The 19,020-nt window shown below is 43.3% G+C and overlaps 1 protein-coding gene across 1 annotated transcript in view; it reads right to left on the reverse strand.

Moving 5' to 3' along the window:
• The window catches only part of LOC121468089 (urea transporter 2), a 293,033-nt gene that overhangs the window by 8,751 nt on the left and 265,262 nt on the right, over positions 1-19,020 (reverse strand). Inside the window, exons 4-6 of the mRNA XM_041711042.2 lie at positions 4,105-4,293; positions 2,020-2,209; positions 1,471-1,599 (exon numbers count right to left, since the gene is read on the reverse strand). Coding sequence (XP_041566976.2) covers positions 1,471-1,599; positions 2,020-2,209; positions 4,105-4,267 — 482 coding nt within the window. The 5' untranslated portion in view covers positions 4,268-4,293. The remainder of the gene's footprint in view (positions 1-1,470; positions 1,600-2,019; positions 2,210-4,104; positions 4,294-19,020) is intronic.

Genomic DNA, 19,020 nt, shown 5'->3' on the forward strand with positions numbered 1-19,020 from the left:
AAAATGCTTTGTTCTCCCTGTGTAATCTCAGATGAAGACTAATTTTTTTTTGACAAGTTTGTTTCCCAAAGGAGTTTACAGATTTCCTGGCTTGCAGCTGTAGGGAAAAAAAACCCCAGGACTTCAGTGAAAATGGTGTCCTAATTTCTGTGCTGAAATACAAAGCTTCTGTCACATATCTTGTCAGGAAAAAAGAAAACAGTTAAATAAATGCTGACTTCTAAAGCTAAAAGTCAAAGTATTGGTTAAAAAAATCACTGAAATGTCTGATTTAAAAATATTTCAGCTCTACCCTCCAGACTTGTGAACTAAACAATGAAGAAAATTTTGAACAAAAGGCCTCAAGGAATTCTGGCAGATAAGACAAATGAAATATTCTTGCAATATGTCCTGGGTTTTGAGAGATTGTTATAAAATGACCTTTGCTGAGAATGACTACAGAAATGAAATATAAAATAAATCTGATCTTAAAAGCAGTGAAAATCCAATAGTGGTTTGCATCTTCCTGCTTACAGTGATAAAATGTGACTATTAAATTAATTTCAGTTAAGGCTGTTAAACAGATTCTGTAATGCTGTTCAGATCTATATTTAAAAATGGCAAAATTTAATCCTGGATGGACATGGCCTGTCCTTTGGAGCTACTTGAAGGAATTAATTTTGCTCATGACTGATTGCACATCTGAGAAGGAGAATTCAGCCCCAGGATGAGCACAGGGTTGAGTCAAGGCCTGGATTAGGAAGAAGCGTTGTGGTGTTGGGTGGAATGACCTCAAGCCTGTGCCTGTCCTGCTGCTGAGGGCCATTTTCAGAGGTCTGGGGTGGGGCTGCTTTGCCTGTGTGCTATAATCAGTGCTTCTGTGCCCTCAGCTCCTACCCCCACGTCCCCCACGAGCTCTGCTGGTGATGAACACAACCCTCCAGTGCCATCAGGTCTGGGGTCATGGTGCAGGGCAGAGGGGGCCTCAATGTGCCTAAGCTGTTTGCAGCCAGACCCATCCTTTGGGAATTGTCCATAGGAGGAGTGATGCCTCAGGTTTTAGCTTTTATATTCAGGCTCTGTACTGCTTTAGTGTGTACTTCTAAGCTTCATATTAGGGGATAATAAGCTCTCTTCACAGAGCAGGGAGACAAAACAATTCCTTCTCTATCTGGGGACCAAGAACAAATGACCCAAATCTCAGGGCCAAGAGCATAAACAGTGGACTGAAGAGAGAAAAACAAGATGGGACTTGGACAATTAACACCAGTATGCAAATGGCCCATTACTTATAAAAGTGTGAGACTCCGTGACCGGCTGTCCATTTTGTGACCATTTTGGTTCATCTTGAGTGTAGCCCTTGATGGGCTCTTGTGCTGCCCAAGGTGTATCCATGGAGGCCTTTTAATAAATCCCTACTTTATTCTTTAACTCTGCCTGGTCTCTGTTCCAGGTCAGCCTTCAGAGGGCATCGGGAGCAGTGGCACTTACCAGGCCATGGAAATCACTGCCACAGGGGGCAGAAGCCACCAGTAGTAATCCTCTTTGTCAGAGTAGACGGCCATCAGCAGGCCCACCAGCATCCCATTGTAGCCGTGCAGCCCAGCTTCAATGGATGACCTATGATGGAAACAACCGTGAGGCAGAAAGCTTTGCTGAAGGTAGCCCATCACTGGGACCCACAGAAATGCAATTTGTAGGTGTCCTACCCCTGGCGAGAGGGTGAAAAAGCAGTGAGATAACTGATGTACTGCACTAGAGTGTGGAAGTGGAAAGTCTGGCGACTGCTGGATGATGGAGGGGGATACTTGTGACTCAAAGGACCTACATGGTTGTGAGGATGGCTGTCAGGGAGAAAGAACTCTGTATTTTCAGGAAGATAGACAGCCACAGGGACAGGCCAGCTCTTCTTGGGCCACAGCTCTGTCCTCATCTGAGTGTTCTGTCTCTAACAAGGCGAACTGACCCATCAGTGAGCTTCAACTGATATCACAACCATCAATTTTTATTAAGTGCACGAGGACCTGAGGTGCCACCTACCTGTCCTGGCTGAGGGCCAGTGCAGTTAACGTGGACACAGTGGTTCCAGTGCAGCCTGTGAGCATCCACCAGGGGCTCTGGAGGAAAAGCCCCACTAAAATGATCAGCCCGCTGAGAGGGTTGTTGACAAACATCACTTGAGAGGTCCCTCGCAAAATCCAGTCCACCAGCTGAACCATGAAGGGCTTGTCTGGAGGAGACCAAGGGAAAACACTGTTGAAAAGGCATGATTTTAGCAAAGCACAATCTCTGCAGACCCTTTCTGGGCACAGAACAGAGGTGAAATATTAACAGTTCTGTAAAACATGTCTCTGATTGTTGTCTCTGCATATTGTGCATCTGGCCCTTGGGAACTAATAGAGATGTCCTGGGCACTGCTATAAAATTGAGGGAGGGGCAGACAAACAAGTGATTTATTTATGGTGGTCAGAGAATAGTCAAAGGATTATTTGTGTGGTAGATCATTTTAGATTCAAAAAGAGATAGACACTTTTTGGTGTATAATTCAAATGCGGAGGAGGACTCTGAAAGTGTTGTCTAAGTATATAGGGAAATATGAAAAGGAAGTGATTTTTCTGTTTTAGGAAGAAAATCAACAACCCTGAACATGGAGGTATGGTATATATAGGAAATGGGGGTCAAAGGTTTCTAAAAAGCATTTGAGAGCTAAAGAACCTAAATTAGAAAGCAGTAATTATAGCTTGGACAGTACTCAGGGCAAAGAAACATTTCCAGAGGACAAAGAGTTATTGCTCTTTGGAGAAGGTTATTGAACCTGGACAGAGTAAACAGGCACCAAGCACAGATACCTCAGGTGAGTGCAGGGGGAAGGTGGAATGAAGGCACTGCAATAACGTATTGCTACTTGTTCTCCTACTGCAAATTTGCTTGAGTTTTTTTTCTGGGAAAATTGCAACAATTTCTGAACTGCTGTGTGTTATTATAGGATGATGCAAGGAGGCTGGATGGGAAAAGAGAGCTGCTTCCATGTACAAGATGTTCAGATGTTCTTACAATATGCATATGCAGCAAATCTTCAAGATTTGAAATTAATAATCTTAATTTGGGTGTTCATTAGATGCAGTTTAAGGCACCAGGGTATTTTCTGAATATGGGCAATGACTTATTCTTAAGAATTCCTTCCAGGCAGGTTAAAGAGGTGGAACAAGGAGGAGGAGGAGGAGGAAGGGGCTCCTTAGGGGAAAATAACCAGGCTTGTCTGAACTAATTTTAATTAGCATTTGGTGTTGAGCTATGCAACAGGTATCAGCAATACACTTAGTTTCAGACACCAGTATTAGCTGTAAAAATTCAAATATAATCAGAGAACAGCGGCCAAAGCTTTCCAGAACACTGAGTAAGAAAAGCTGTTGACAAAGCATGGATCATTGGAGTAAAGAGAAGCAGGAGGAGATATTCCCCTGTGTCTGGGGATCACACTGATCTGGTTGTAAATGGATGCCTCCTTTTTCTCTCCCACTGGTGGAGGTGTACTACTAACAGCCCTAGCCTTGGCAGAGGATGCACAGTCTTACACAACCTCTCAAACCCTCATCCCCAGTAATTATGGGTAGCTTAGACTGTCTGCTCATGCATTGCTCCTGTCTGGAGAGTGAACCTTTGAGATCAGTCCTGGCTTCTATCTTGTGGCATTGTAACACCCTCTCAGTGCTATTGCTCCCCCAAGACTGGGAACTCAAGAGCCTCCGCCCCTAGCAGGATGCAGTTCCCCATCATCAGCCCACAGATGGATGAGAGACAGTGGCTGATACAAGTTACAAAGGAGAATCAACCCCCAGCACTGCCATGTGATTCTGGGTGCTGCTCTGTGAGACGTGATGCTAATGACATGTAACTGATTGAATGTGCAAGACATCTTAGGACTGTGGCGAATTTTGCCTGCTGCCATAGTGATGGCCACAGGATGCAGTGAGATTGTCTTCCTGAGAGTGAGATAATTAAAAAGGCCAGAGTTTGCAATAAGCTTGGACCATGCTGCTCCTGCTCTGCCTCAGGGGGTGAAACACACTTCACTGGAAGTACTGATGGAAATATGGATTTTCCCAAAAACATCCTTCTGCTTACTTTTCATCCACTCTCCATATTCCTTCATTTCTCCTGTGAGATACCCAAAACTATGGTGGATCCAGTTTCCATTTCTCCACAGCGGGTCCTGGGCTCTTGGCATCTCCTTGTACAGCTCCCTCTTGTTGGAATGTTCAGTCACAACGATCTCGCTGAGCTCCATCCTCTTTTGGTGATGGTAAAGGGTAACTGTAAATCACAGAGACAGAAAAACCTTAGAAAAACCTTTTGGGTTGGGCTCTGACAACCTCCAGAACCTAGTGGTGATATCTTTTATCAAAGATGGGGTGTTTATTGAGAAAGGATCTACTGGATCCATAGCTGGGAATGGTGCGTGCTGCAGTGGTGTCTCCTCTCAGGGGTGGGGACCAGGCAGTGCCCTGCTGCTGTCATGGGGCTGTGGCACAGACACAGAGCTGCAGGGAGAAAGAGAGACATGGCATGGGTGCCTTGCAGCATCCCACCCTCACTCCAGCTCCTGATGCAGCCTGTGACAAGCTGCTGGTTGGATATGAGACATGACATCAACCAAAAAACTGATTAGCACATGTGTGCTGACCATGCCTGGCTGTGTGCAGCTACAAGTGAGTGGCAGGTGCTGAGAAGGGAGCCTGCTGAACTTTGTCCAGCAATGAGCTGGAGGCAAGCAGTGCAAATTGCCAGGACAGCAGCAGAGAGGAGGGGATGCGAAAATACAAGAGGAGAGGCTGGAGTGTGTGTCCTTTTTGATGATGTGAGTTGGTGCTTTTATATATCACCAGGAATCTATGATGCTCCTCGTTCCACATCTGCCTTTGATAGACCAGCAGGAGCAAGCTGGGGTAGCATCAAAACACTGCACAGAAATCAGCATCCACATGTGGGTTTTGACAAGGACAGGAGCATTGGCTCAGGGCTGTGTGCTCTTTAGTCAGCAGGTGAATATTCATCAGGAGTAGGGGTTTATTAATTTTCCAATTACAGCTGTGGGGCTTTGCTCATTAAAAAGTCTGTTACCATATGAACATTAGAGGGAAAAATACACAAATACACTGCACTGCAGCATGGTGAGCTACACTGCAGGTTACACCCTCAAAATTGCACTCTCTGCTGTCTGAGGGAGCCTGGCATCAGCTGTGGGATTTGCTCTGGTGATTTTGATATAGGGTGGCTGAGTTTCTTCTAGGTGTTGCCCCAAAGCAGACTGTGCAGTTTTGTGCACCCTGTTTTGTGGAATATGGGCACCATCTTCCGGTGGGAACCTGTTTGTGGGTGGCTCAGAGAGGCTGGCTGTCAGCGTGGCAGCCTGCAGCAGCCTCAGGGAGGGATGCTTGGCTGCAGGAAAAGCTGCTTTGCAGAGAGGAGCACTGACAGGAAGATAGCAAAAATACCTGTGGCTTTAAATGTCCTCAGAAGAAAGTCCTTGAGCAACAGAAGCTGCTTTCCCTCTGCCCTTGGCAGCGCGTTGCGGAGCGCAGCCCTGCACACGCCCTGCGCGGTGCCTGTTCCCAGTGCTCTGGCTCTCTCTGCCGGCAGCTCTTCCCCACGGCAGGTTTGGGGTGACCTTCGCCATCGGCATCAGCCTGGCGAGGGCTGCGCCGGCAAGAGAGGCTGTTGTGTGGGACCCTATTAACAAAGCCTGAGCATCGCTCGGTTTGTTTGAGCCTAACCGGGGGAGGATTATAGAAGGTATTAAATGGGCAAAAATCCCACAAAAAAACTAAACCAATACAAAACCCAACCCAACCCAACCCAACCCAAACCAAACCAAACCAAACCAAACCCCAAAAAAACACAAACAAAAAACCAAAAACACAAACAAACAAACAAACAAACAAAAAAACCCCCACCAAACCAAACCAAACCAAACCAAACCAAACCAAACCAAACCAAACCAAACCAAACCAACCAACCAACCAAACAAACCCCCAGTGGTTGTGCTAGGAATAGATGCCTGCAAACCTTGATAATTGGGATGGGAAGGAATCTAAAAGCCCATCCTATTCCACCCCCTGCCACGGGCAGGGACACCTTCCACTGGCCCTGGTGGCTCCAAGCCCTCTCCAAACTGGCCTTGGGCATTGCCAGGGATCCAGGGGCAGACACAGCTGCTCTGGGCACCCTGTGCCATAGTCTCACAGTCAAGACTTTTCTTCCTTACATCTAAATTAAGGCTCCCCTGTTTTAGTTTAAAATCATTCCCCCTTGTCTTTCCCTCCCTGCCTTGTCCCCAGTCCCTCTGCAGCTCTTCTGGAGCCCCTTCAGGCCCTGGCAGGGGCTCTGAGCTCTCCCTGGAGCCTTCTCTTGTGCAGGTGAACAGCCCCAGCTCTGCCAGGCTGGCTTCAGAGCAGAGGGGCTCCAGCCTTTGCCAAGGGGTGTTTCATGGGGTTGATAAGACGGAGGTTTTGAGGTTCTGCAAAGCTGTGCTCAGTGCAGGAACAAACAAGGAGCAAAAGAAGAGAGAGGGGGTGGTTTTATTATCCCGCTGTGTTTTCTGATCTGTAATCTCATTCTGTCCAGAAGCTGAGTCCTGTTCCTGGTTTCAGTTTAAGGCACGCTTGGTGGCTGCCATTTTTGGCTATTCCTTGTGGCTAGCCAGGAAGACTTTGATTTAGGAAACACAGAGCTGGAGTTCCCCTTCTCCTCCCATGTGTCCTCTAGGCTGAGGGAATTTGCAGTGATTAGATATTGGGAATTTACATCCCTCTGAATTAGGAAGAGACCAAATCCTACTGGAAAACCAGATATTTGTTCCTGGTTATATCCCATGAGCACTGGGGGTTTGTAAAATGCATAATTTCCTTGGGTGTAGCTCTGGGTGCTTTCAGGTGAAAGTCAGGGCATCTGAGCCCACAGCTGCCAACAGAAAGTTCCTGATGTTCCCATAGACAGCTCAAACTGGGTGCTCCAGTGAGGCACCCAATAATTTTTGGGAGGGACAAAGGGTCAACAGCACAAGCAGAGAAGAGATTCCAGAGCAATTCCAGGCCAGCACTGGCTGTCACTGAGGTTGCTTTCCCTACAGAGGTTCACAGCCATATTTAGCTATTGGTCTGCTAACAGAGATAATTCTCTAGCGAACACTGGAACAACACACAGGGCAGTGGTGGAATCACCATCCCTGAAAGTGATCAAAAGCTGTGTGAACATGGCATGTGGGGACATGCATTAGTGGTGGCCTTGGCAGTGCTGGGTTATTGTTGGATTTGATGATGCTAGAGCACTTTTCCAACTTAAAATATTCTATGCTTCTGTGATCCTATTCCATTTTGTCTGCTTTGTTTATTTGCTCATGTTCTCCCTGAAGTGTTTTCCAAAAGATTTCAAGAGCTGAGGTGGGCTCAGAGAGCTGCTCTGGATCCATGTAAAGGAGACAGGAACATGTCTTACAGTCTTGAAGTTTTAGGGATGCATCAGTAAAGAAAGGTGAGTGGTGCCTTTGCTGTGACCATGAACTGTGCAGTACATCTTTTACCAGCAGGGAGAATAAATGCCAAAGGGCTGTGTCTAGGTCATAACAGCACATTAAAAGCTTATGCTCACTTCAAACCCCACCAGGAAAAATTACTTGGGGTTTTTACAAAGGAGAAACATGATTTCAGAGCTCCTTACAAGGCTGCAGAGCTCAATTCCCTCTGAAATGGAGATGTGGGATGTGTGTATTTTTAAAATTCTTGTCTTGTCTTGCTCACATAATTTAGCTGTTAAGGGCAATGTCACCATATGAGACCCCTTTGCAGTCAATTCCCCTCTGTAGGGAGAATGGTTGGGATCTCTTTTTCCTAAAATACTTAGCTGAGTTGTGGAAAAGGAAAAAAAAAACCAAGGGTGTTCTGCCTCTCTTTTTCCACTGGCTGACTAGGGAGCCTGGTGACTGAGCTTTTGGAGGTCTGTTTGCAGGCAAGAAAAGCTCCAGCCTAAGAGACTTTGCCAAGGTCAACCTTGAAGATTTTGGAAATGGGATCTGTAGTCTCATGCTAGTACTTTTAAATCACTGAACCATCTGCAACAGGCCTGTAATCTACATCAGGTCAGGAACATTTAAGTTCTTATGCTAAGAAAACCACCCCAAAACTCACCCATTTTTATGATTCCTGCTTGCTTTCTTCTTATGGAAGGGAGCTAAGTCTCATGTTGAATGGAGCACACTCACCCTCTTCAGATGGCAGAGCAACTTGGGAAATGGATGGAGGAGAAGGCTGAGTAGTTACCAGATTTGGGGGGAAAGAAGTAGTGAAAAAAAAAAAAAAAAAAAAAAAAAAAAAAATTTGGGTGTGCTGAAAGCCTCTGCAGTGCTGCAGTGGTGAATTGTGGGGCTTTATGTAAGAACAGCCCAAGAGGCTGGAACAGCTGGATAAGACCCTGGAGGGTTGTGATGGGCACAGTGATCCCTATAGGATCATTTGACCCTGGGGAAAAAAAAAATCATTCCTTTGCAGGGAACACCTGTAAGTCTGCCGATGGGCTGGAGCTCAGTGGTACAGGCTGCATGAATAACAGAGAAATCATTCAAACAATTATCTAATTAAGGCTAATGAGAACCTGGATCACTTATGGCACACCTAGGGCTGATGAGGAATTCCTTGAGAAAGGGACTTTTGTTAGCAAACACCAATTCATCAGTGTAGTAATGAGCAGTCCTTCTTGTTAAGAACATTTTCCAGACTGCAGGGTAGTGCCAGGTGGTTGGGACTCGCCTCCAGACCTACCTGTGCCTGCTCATCCCCCAGCAGACAGCTGCTGCAGCCTGCTTTTGAAGCACAGGGTGCTGACAGCACAGAGATGTGTATTTTTAAAGCCTTCTACATCAAGCTCTGGGTTTCTCTTTGGCTTGTGCTGCTAAAGAAAATGTTCCCAGCATACCAATATCACAAAGCTTTCAATGATCTGATGGCCTCATGCAAATTTAAAAAAAAAATAATCCACCAATTTTTTGTTCATAACAGTGAGACGGTGCATGACCAGCGTGATGGGTGAAGAGTAATGCTTGAGCCAAATGTTCTACAGGGCTGCTGTTTGTGTTGGGAGCTTGGCCATGTGTTAAGGTACCTGAAGCCAAGCCTGGATAAATTATCTTTCCACTTCTGTGCTGAAACCACAGGCATCAGAAATGCATTGACTAAGGGATGTGGCCTCACAAGGGCCTTGAAAAGAAACAGTTTGCAAAAGCACATTTCTCTCATAAGAAGCCATAAAAGAATAGAGAAGAAATACCATGTACAGCTAGAGGGGAAAACTTTGGGATGCTGACAGAATGCTTGGCTGAGTCATAATGACTTTGCCAAATGAGGCTCTACCAGAGATCAACCTGTGATGTTGAAAGCAAATGAAAAAATCAGAGCATTTCAGAACAGTTGCTGAAGATGCATGCAGCACAGTTTCTGAGACCTTTAAAATAAGAAAAAAAGAACAAAAAACCAAATAAATAACCAACCAAGAAAAAAAAAAAACCACCCAAAAGGAAAACAAGGTGCTCAGGTGACCTTTTTCCTATCACAGTCATTGAATGAAGCTACATCCCACAGCAGTTCTATCATATTTTTACAAGCACAACTACAACAATTAGCAGTTGGGGTAGTTTAATGGGGCTAAATATGATTCTTACATCCTTATATAGATAATTGGCTTTTACAGTGTGGTCTTGGAGTCTTTCTGTGTCTTCCTTTCCCAGTGTCTGTACTGTGTAATGTGATACTTCTCTCCAAGGCAAAAGTTTACTACTTCTTCTTTCCCCCTCTGCTGCAGCAGTATCTCCCATTCTGCCAGTGGAGGCACAGAGTTTATTTAATGGATTTTATTGGTGTCTGTTGTAGAGGCTTTGCTGGCACCATTTGTGTTTGGACTGTCTGTACAGCCACAGTCACACACACACACACACACACACACACACACACACACACACACACACACACATGCACATGTGTGTAACTGTGAAGGAGGAGGCTTTGGCTTCCTTACCACAGATCTCCTGAATGGTGTTGCTAGAAAGGGATTAATGGACTTGTAAAGTGGTTTGTGTTGAAAGGGACATTAAAGCCCATCCTGTCCCACCCCCTGCCATGGGCAGGGACACCTTCCAGGCATTGGACACCTCCAGGGATTGGGCAGCCACAGCTTCTGTGGGCAGCCTGTGCCAGGGTCTCATCACCCTCCCAGGGAAGAATTTATTTTAATACATTATCTAACTCTAGTTCTAGTCCTCTGGACTCCCTATTACCATTGAAAGGCTTATCATTATGTTGCCTCTCCATGGCTAACATGGAATGTTCAGTATCTTCTCCAGGGAGATCACCCAGGTGTGGGACATCATCTTTGGGATGGATTGACTTCCTGAAGTGTCTACCTCATCCTTGCAGTGGCACAGAGAGACTGAGATGGGACCTATGAGGTTTGGTGTGTGCAGTGCAATGTCTGTACCTGAGCATCTTGCCTTGACTTCCAGTGAGGGCTGGTCAATATATGCATCTAGAGCATGATTCATCCTCTCCCATCCCACATAGATGAATCATGTCCCAAATGCTGTCACATTTTCTGTCTATAATGGGAAAGACAGACAGCTCAGATGCACACAGCTGCACCACGTGTGCAGGGAGAGGCGTGATGAGTCTCAGCTAAACGACTGTCCTAAGGTTATTCAGGAAATCTGTAGCTCACTGAGATATCAAACAAGTAACCTTCATGTTTGAACTGAGTGCCTCATACGTGAAGAATTTTCAAAATGCTCTCTGTTTTTTAATAATAAAAGTAGTCAGGTCAGGTAGATATTTTAAGACACAAAACCCCTGTTTTCCTGCATATGGTTCCAGTTTTAAAACCAGAGGGGAAAACAAATAGAGAAAATATTAAATATAAAAACTGTTGCTTCTAAACAGAATGTTTTTCAAAGGTTTCCATGAGGTGTTGGCTGTTAAGCAAAGTGGACTGTAAAATAATTTTACAAGCCACATTTATTCTAAGAGTTCCACTTATTGAAGTACAATTCAAACTCTTGTTCTGCCGGCCAAGTTCCATAAATTAAACACTTATCCAATAACACATACCTCTCCTCTTTTTCTTTTTGGCTTTTTGTGTTTGTGAGTCTCTCTTGCTCTTTTTTTTTTTTTTTTTAATCTTTGGCAAATGGAACAAAAAGAGTTTGCTTCTTTTAGGAATGGATTTAAGAAGCAGAGCAGTAAAAGTAAAAATAAGGCAAGGAAAAAGAAAACAGGTCAACAGACTAAAATGAGACTTTTGTTCCATTATTTTGCATACTACTGACACTGATTTCCAGTGAGAGCTAAGTCTGTGGTGTGAAGCTGTGTGATGTCAAACATTCAATTAGAGTTGTGCCTCTGGATATTATGAGAAACCAGACAAGTGACCTGACAGCTAGGAAGGTCGTGTGTTCTGCCTTCTAAGGGTTGGATGTGTGTTCTGCCTTCACAGAGAACCCAATATCCCTCCCTTCCCTGGAGCATTATGCCCTTAGAGATGTGACCATCACCACGATCAGCCTTTTCTTACAAGAGAGGGGACAGGAAAGTGTGAGATATAGTGTCTGATCTGGAGCAGGAATGGACCTGCAGATGTGTGAAGGAAAAGCCTTGCCAGTAATGCTCCTGGGCTCACTGTACCTTCCCTTTCCTACCTTTCTCCTGTTTCTGTCTGCTGTCATCCACCCTCAGCTCATGGTGCTCTTTAAGTTTGGTCTAGAGCCTCATTTTCAGGCTGTGTCTAAACCTTGCAGATTCTTTCTTTGAATCATAGGTTGGAAGAAACTTCCAAGATCATAAAGTTTAAACTTTGACCAATCTCCACCTTGTCACCTAGATCAGAGTATCACGTCCTGTTTTTCCTTGGGCACCTCCAGGGGTGGGGACTCCAATGTTTAACAGCCCTTTCCATGAAGAATTGCTGTGTCCTCTTGTCCTGTAATATCACTTCTCCTTTAGCACAGGATCTGTCCTGCTGGTCATACCTGCCTTGCTGTGTCAGCATCTTCCTGAGTTTCACTTTGATGTTTCCCCATCTTTCTCCTCCACACTGACCATGAGCTGCCTGTGTTCATTTTCAGAATCAGTCACTGCTCCATCTCATCAGGAGGGAAAAATTAACTCCTACATCCCATAACACTGCCTCTACTTGTCAGAAGTATTTCTAAAGATGCTCTCCTGTGGTGCAAAGCTTAGGCATCCTAACACAAGTTCCAATGAAATGAATGCCTTCTTTAATCCATAGAGTAGCAAGGTGGGAATAACACAGCAAGGAACTGGACAATATCTCTGCTTTATTAATAATTCACAGTGAGAACTTGGGTAAGTCAGCTACTGAATGTCTCTCATCAGTTCAGAGGTTACCTCTTAAATAAGATTAAATCTTTTTAACTCACTATAGTGATTCAGGGTCTTACTCTGTAAGGCTTGAGTGCGACAGACATGGGCAGCTAAATGTGAATCAGTTTGGAGCTGCCAGAGAAATTACTGGTCTTTGTTGAGGCCTACCTTCTACCAGGCTGAGATACTATAACTGCTGGGGGTGAAAGAGAGACAGGGAAGGAAATGTCCCTCAGGACATTTTAGTGTGGAAGAAGGCAGATTTAATTTAGCTTCTACTGAAGGTGATATTAGGCAGTCTGTTCATGCTGCAGTAAGGTTGGAGGCAGTCTTGGGGTCAGTCTCAAAGACTGGGGAGTGACCAAAAATGGTAGGAACATTAGCTCCTTCAGAGGGACACTGATTAAGGGTGACGATTCCTGCTTCAGCTGCCCACCCAGTCTGCAAGAGCTTGAAGAGGGCTTTGAACAAGGAAGTTTTTCTGTTTTTCTCTATGGCTGCTTAGGTGGTGCCATGAGGTTTTCTCATGCTAGGGAGTACAAAGGGCAACAAAGGGTTGGAGCATCCATGACTCCATCAGTGCTCTGCAGTGATTTGTGATCTGCAGCACCTGTGCTCCAAGACCAAATGACTGATGTTAACATACACTGAGAAACCTCGTATATTTTATGCAAAATTACCTTGTTGTTAAACCTTTAAGGTCTTCATCTGGGGTTGGATATCCTGTACAAGCCTTGGGGGAAAACTCCTTCAATTTGGTGTGAAATACATAGCTTTTTTTTTTCTAGCTTAGCTTAGCAAACCTTTGCTTGTAAATAATTTAACTGCAAATGGTGTTTGCTGTTCCTGGGCTGATCCAGCTGAATACTGAACTGTCTTTAGGAATGCACGGTAAACCACAGACTGTAAAGTACTAGGTGCTGTTCACAGTGGATTAAAATGTCAGAGCATGGCCATTATTTGGTTAATCTTGGGACAAAACCCTCAGCATTTTAATATGGAAACCGTAAAGGCATTTCTCCATATAGTTCACATCGCTTGCTCCTTAATAGAAAGTTAATGGCAATTTTCTTTTTCAGATAACAATTTATCATGTGTTTCCCTGGCAACTACAACATCATGAACCTTCTTTGAAAACTCCATTGGGATTCCTGCAATGTTTGTGAGCATAATGAATGGAAAGTGTAAGGCAAACCCATTGAATCACTCTATTTTAAATTCTGGCAGAGACATAATTTCCCACAGTTCATAAACATTTACAAAAAAGGAGTTTACATGAAGAAAAACAGTTGTTTTTATCACTCAGATCAAAGAATGTATTTATCTGGATGTATGGATGTGTTTTCTGCCAGCTTTTGATAAACTCAGGTAACAATCTTTAAGAGGCTTCACAGACTAGTGCGGAACCTTTGAAGTCTGCAGCTTTGCACACCTGAAAACACAGACATCACTTCTGCTCTCTATTCTGTGTGAGCCTGAAGTTTGCACTTCAAAGATTGTAAATGACAGGACAAATTTCCCACGCTGCTTCCCGGCTCCAGAGTTACTGGAATAAAATGGTGAAGTGTGGAGTGTTGCAGGATACTCAGGAGCAGGTTGGATGGGGCTTGGAGCAAACTGGTCTAGCTGAAGGTGCCCCTGTCCACGGCAGGAAATTTGGAACTGAAAGACTTTAAGGCCCCTTCTAAATTGAACTTCTCAAAGATTCTTTAATTTGGGGTGTTGTCTCATTACTTCTGTTGCAGCTTATCTGCTCCTGTGCCATGGGATTGGCATTTGTGCGCTGGAGAAATGGCCTTATGTCTTTTGGAAATGCAGTGCAAAGGATTCCCCAAATGTTAATGATCTTTTCATTAGACCTAAGATGGAGAGGAGTGACGGCTGCAGATAAAAACTTATGTGATAGTCTGGCTGTCATCTCAGGTTTTATTCCTCTGTAGTTAATAAAACATCACTTATGTAAGTGAGAGAAGGGTCATATCCATCAGTCTCAGTGGAGCTGCTCTGGATTCTTGTTGCTGTGCATAAAAAAATGTTTCTGGAGCTGTTGGTAAGTGGGTACTTGTTTACTGCATGATGGAGCAAGGTTTCCCTTGCTCTTCCTTTTGCTGAGGATTTTGAAGGGGTGTACAGAGCAACCCCATTCCTTTACAGAAGTTTCTAACAAAAAAAAATTGTTAGAAGAATCTTCTAAGAATAAAAAATAAAATGGCAATAATACATATATTTTTTATTTACATCTTTCAAAATGTTTAATCTTCCTTTAATTTTTTTTAGAAGCTAATTTTATTTATCTACAATATCACATGAAAATGTGCACTGTGGCTGTAAGGTGAGTGGAGACACTGGTGGCTCATTCTGAGGCTGTCCAGAATTGTGTCAAGTGTTAGCTAAGGATCAGTCTTACCCACCAACACAGGTGGTGCTGTCTCCTCTTTCCAAACATGTTTCTGGTAAAGAATTTCAGCTCAGACCAAAATCTGCCTTCTGTCTTCTGGAGACTGACTGAGTTATGGATTTAGAAACAGTCTGAGGGTTAAGATTTGTGAACTCCAGTGCAGAACATTACTGTGTATTGATTTATTTTCTTTTGTACAGGGGGTTTTTACCAGTTCCTCTTGGCTATGGTGCAGCTGGGGCCAGTAGATGCCCAGTCCACATCTAGTGCTGGGAATGGGAATTACTGCCCATTGTACAGGGGATGAATGAGACTAAAATCTATGAAATCATATATTTTAGGTGAGATGTCCATGTTCGTGAAGAAAGGGAAGGCAAACCAAAAAGAAAGAGTGTTTTCCAGACCTCCTTCTGTGTATAATTTTTAAGTGTGAGTGTTGTGAATTCCCCAGACAAGACTTGGAGATGTGCTCAAATTGAGCCTGGAGATCCAGGGGGAGGTCAAATTTTGGCTCTTCCAGAGGAGAGGAAAGGAGGCAGTGGGTTATAGGGACAGATTGAACTCTGTGAAATGGGGAAGTGGAGACAAAGTTATAGACAATTTCTGCAATTAACACCTAGTTCTTTAAGTGGAAAAGAGGTGGAAATTTGGTATTGTTGTCTCTGAGTAAGGTACTCCCAATTTCACCGTGTGTGAGAATAACACTGGGTTCACTCTCACAGCTGGGTAGCTGAATGAATTTGGGGGTCACCTTTAGTCTGAGCAGAGTACACTGCCAAGGCTGGGAGTCGGTGGCAGGTGCAGAAGTGATTTGGAAGAACATGGAGGCAGGTATTAGAAATTTAAAATTTAAATTTATTCATTGGAGATTTTTTTTAAGTAAAAAAAGTATCAGAGTTGTAGAGTTGGTTCAGGCCAGATATGTTCAAGATTTGTACAGTTTGGGCTTTTAATAAAAGTATTGCTACTTTTTGTTTAGCAATAAGAGCATATAAGAAGATAATAGGATTGTGAATATTAAATGATTTACTGCAGAATGATAGCTAGGGTTAAATTTTGTTCATCCTATAGAGAAAAGCCGTATGCTGCTCTCCGTAAATTTGGCTGCCTTATTCTGAATTCTTTTCTTGGTACGTATTCCTGCCCTTAGATCTGTGAAACTGGTGACTACAGAGCTACAGTTACTTTCAAATTTGCAAGTCCTGTGATGGAGAGTATTGATATCTCTCAGAATACTTAAAGGTCTAGCCTCTTGATGTGCTTTATGCCTTTTTCATTCTCTGTATTATTAATATAAGTTATTTTTACAGGATTTGAAAGATGCATTCCAGAACCTTACTGCTGAACTTTGGCATAGGAGTGAAGGAAAATAGAGAGTTTGCATTCAGCTTGTTTTACTCACAGTAAATTTTCATCCTGAGGAATATGCCTTATTTGCAGCCAAGGTTAGGTTTAGAGCCGGGTTCTATTGTAATGCCCAAAAAGCTGCATTTTATTTCAATGAAGGCTTCCAGTTATGTGGAGGAAACATCTAACTAGTGTGAGTTATTTAAATGCCACACTCTTAGTCTCGTGTGACCCTGAGTGCTTTCTGCATAGCCAGTTCTTGGGTAATATAGGATTTATGAGACCGAAGGAGGCTTAATGAGGCTTACAATATAAATTTGCCAGTTGTACTGAGTCCAGTGCAAAGGTTGGGATTAGTTTGTAGGTCATGAAAAGTTGATTTGGAAAGCCAGGGGTTTGGCTGAAGCTTTCCTGATGCAAAGGGAAGAGCCAAGGGCTGCTTCCACTAACTTTGAATCCCTTAGTCTGAACCTCATCTGAGGTGAGGTTAGACTCAGGGTGCACCCCAGGCTCCTTGCTGTGGACCAAAATACCTCTCCACAAGGCTGTTCTGGGATTTCCTGTGTTTCCAGGAAGATCTGAAATGTTGTGGTGACATAGTCAGTGAAGAAACAAACTTTAAATAATTTTGCCCTTAACATTTGATATGTTACCTCTGTGCCATGGTTATGTTTTCCATGGCTACAAGTCAAATCCTGTGGCTAATTCCCATGCCCTACCATGAGCAAATACTTAGTTTTGCTCTATAAGAGAGTAAAAGGTTAGATCTCTTTATCTCTTTGGATATAAAAGAATAATTTTAGAGAGAAGGATACCATTTATTGCTAAAAAAGCAGTGTCAGGTTACTCCACATCCAGAAGTAACAGCTGTGTTTAGCAGAGTACTTTGTCAGAAGGAAAAAAAAGATCAAATACAGAAAGGGAAAATAAAAGAGTTACAGTTTGCATGTATTAGTTAGTTAGTTTATTATTATTATTAGTTCAGCTACATAAATGATAATTTTTCAAAGGAGAAAAGTACTGCAATAAAACATTTATTGTGTTTTTGTGCTTGTTGTCATTCTTTTGAGAAAAATGAAAGTTTTAAGACTCATTCTATACTAATTTTTTTCTTAGTTTTTCAGTTCAAGCATTAAACAAAAACACGTTCTTCACACAGTTCTCATTATAGATTTTACTAGAGGAAAAAGTCGTAGCTTTCTGGATTGTCTGACCCATTCAAGAAGCCATCATTTGCTTTAAATGGACATTGGCAAGGTCCTTAATAAGGGTATGAATGATTAAGGAAAACCAGATATTTGGAATTGAAATGAAGAAAAAAAAAATCTGAGTATAAAAAAACCTTAAAATACATGTGCTAGGAATAACTCATCTACATGACTTGTGCTCAAACCCATTTGGTGGAGAATTGTTGAAGCCTGAGACAGAAAAACAGGATGTTTGGGCAGCAGAAGCCAACTTGGAGGCTGTAAAGTGATTTCTATTTCCTTGTATCAATTTGAACAGTCAAATCAGCTTTACAGCTCTGAAATAAACACAGCTGGGAGTTTATGTGAGTTCAGGATACTGTAACTGTATGGTTTGGACATGGAAGGGAAAGGAGAAGAAACATTTTCATCCAATTTGCCAACATGTTCCTCAACTGACATGTCAACAAGCTGGTATGGGTAATGGGGCAGATAAGTTTTTTAAGTTGTAAAAGTTAAGAAGCTGAGAATCTGGAAAAGGGAATTAATTTTGAAGATCAGCAATCATTCATAGCAGATATGTGGTATGGTGTGAGGGGACTTGGGCACTGCTGTTCGTGCCTTGTTCCTTGACTTGGTGCAAGGGAATTTTGACTCACTGGAGAATGGACATGCATGAGGCAGAGAACAAGTGACCTGTGGCTTGAATTCAGCCCACCAAAATATCATCCAGCCTGGCAGCTGCCTCTCCCTGACTCTTGTCCCAGACACAATGAGCCGTTCTACCTCTGCTGGCAGCTGGCTCCTGGCTGCTCCTGTCCTGGGATGTGAGAAAATACTTCTCCTAGTTTCCCATCTAAACATGGAAGAATGTTCTCGTTGATTGAGTTGAAAATGAGGGTGGCTGAAGGAAACATCATTGTTTTATCAGACCTGCATTAAGTTCTTTCTTTCCTGCAGTACTATGAGTGTCTGAATTCTCTATCCCCAGTGGGGTTGGTTGGATCTGTCCAAAGCTCCAACATTTGTGACTCAAAGACATGAAGTCCTTGTTCAAACCCTGCTGAAGTCAGGGGACACATGGATTGCTCTGTTGTTCTCTCTGGATCAGACTCTGGAACAGGCCACCTACTGAGCTGAAGCTTTAGGCTTTTCATCAGTTTTAAAAGTGATTGATATGAATTGTGATAATGACTGGTTTGTAGGTTTTGCCTTTGGCTATCCTCAAAGCTGCTTAGAGAATTGCATTCTTTATATGACCATGGATATCTCAGCCATGTCACTGACCTCAAGGGCTGCAAAACCCTCAGGGATTTATTAGTACAGAGATACTCTTTCTGCTTCTGAGTGTCTCTTAAAATATTTTACGCAGCATATACTTACTTAATCCTACACTTTCTTTGTTCTTCCATTGCCTAAGGCCTCAGTCAGTCTAGAAATAACCCTGCCCTTGCTTTGGAAAAGTGCATGAAGTGCCTTGTTTCATGTTTTACAGGTGGGGAGCCTAAGAGTAGGATCATTTAAGTCTGACATATTTGCTTGTGATTATGGAAATATCTGTAATCAAACATTTTAACAGTCAGTGCTATTTTCTAATCTGTGTGTGTGCAGTCTGATGTCTTTTGAAGGCAGCAGGAGGCAGGAAGGCCTCACAACAGGGAAAATTAAGCCAATTATCTCTGAGTAGATGTAA

Source organism: Taeniopygia guttata, chromosome Z, assembly GCF_048771995.1.
Source record: "Taeniopygia guttata chromosome Z, bTaeGut7.mat, whole genome shotgun sequence".
NCBI lineage: Eukaryota > Metazoa > Chordata > Aves > Passeriformes > Estrildidae > Taeniopygia > Taeniopygia guttata.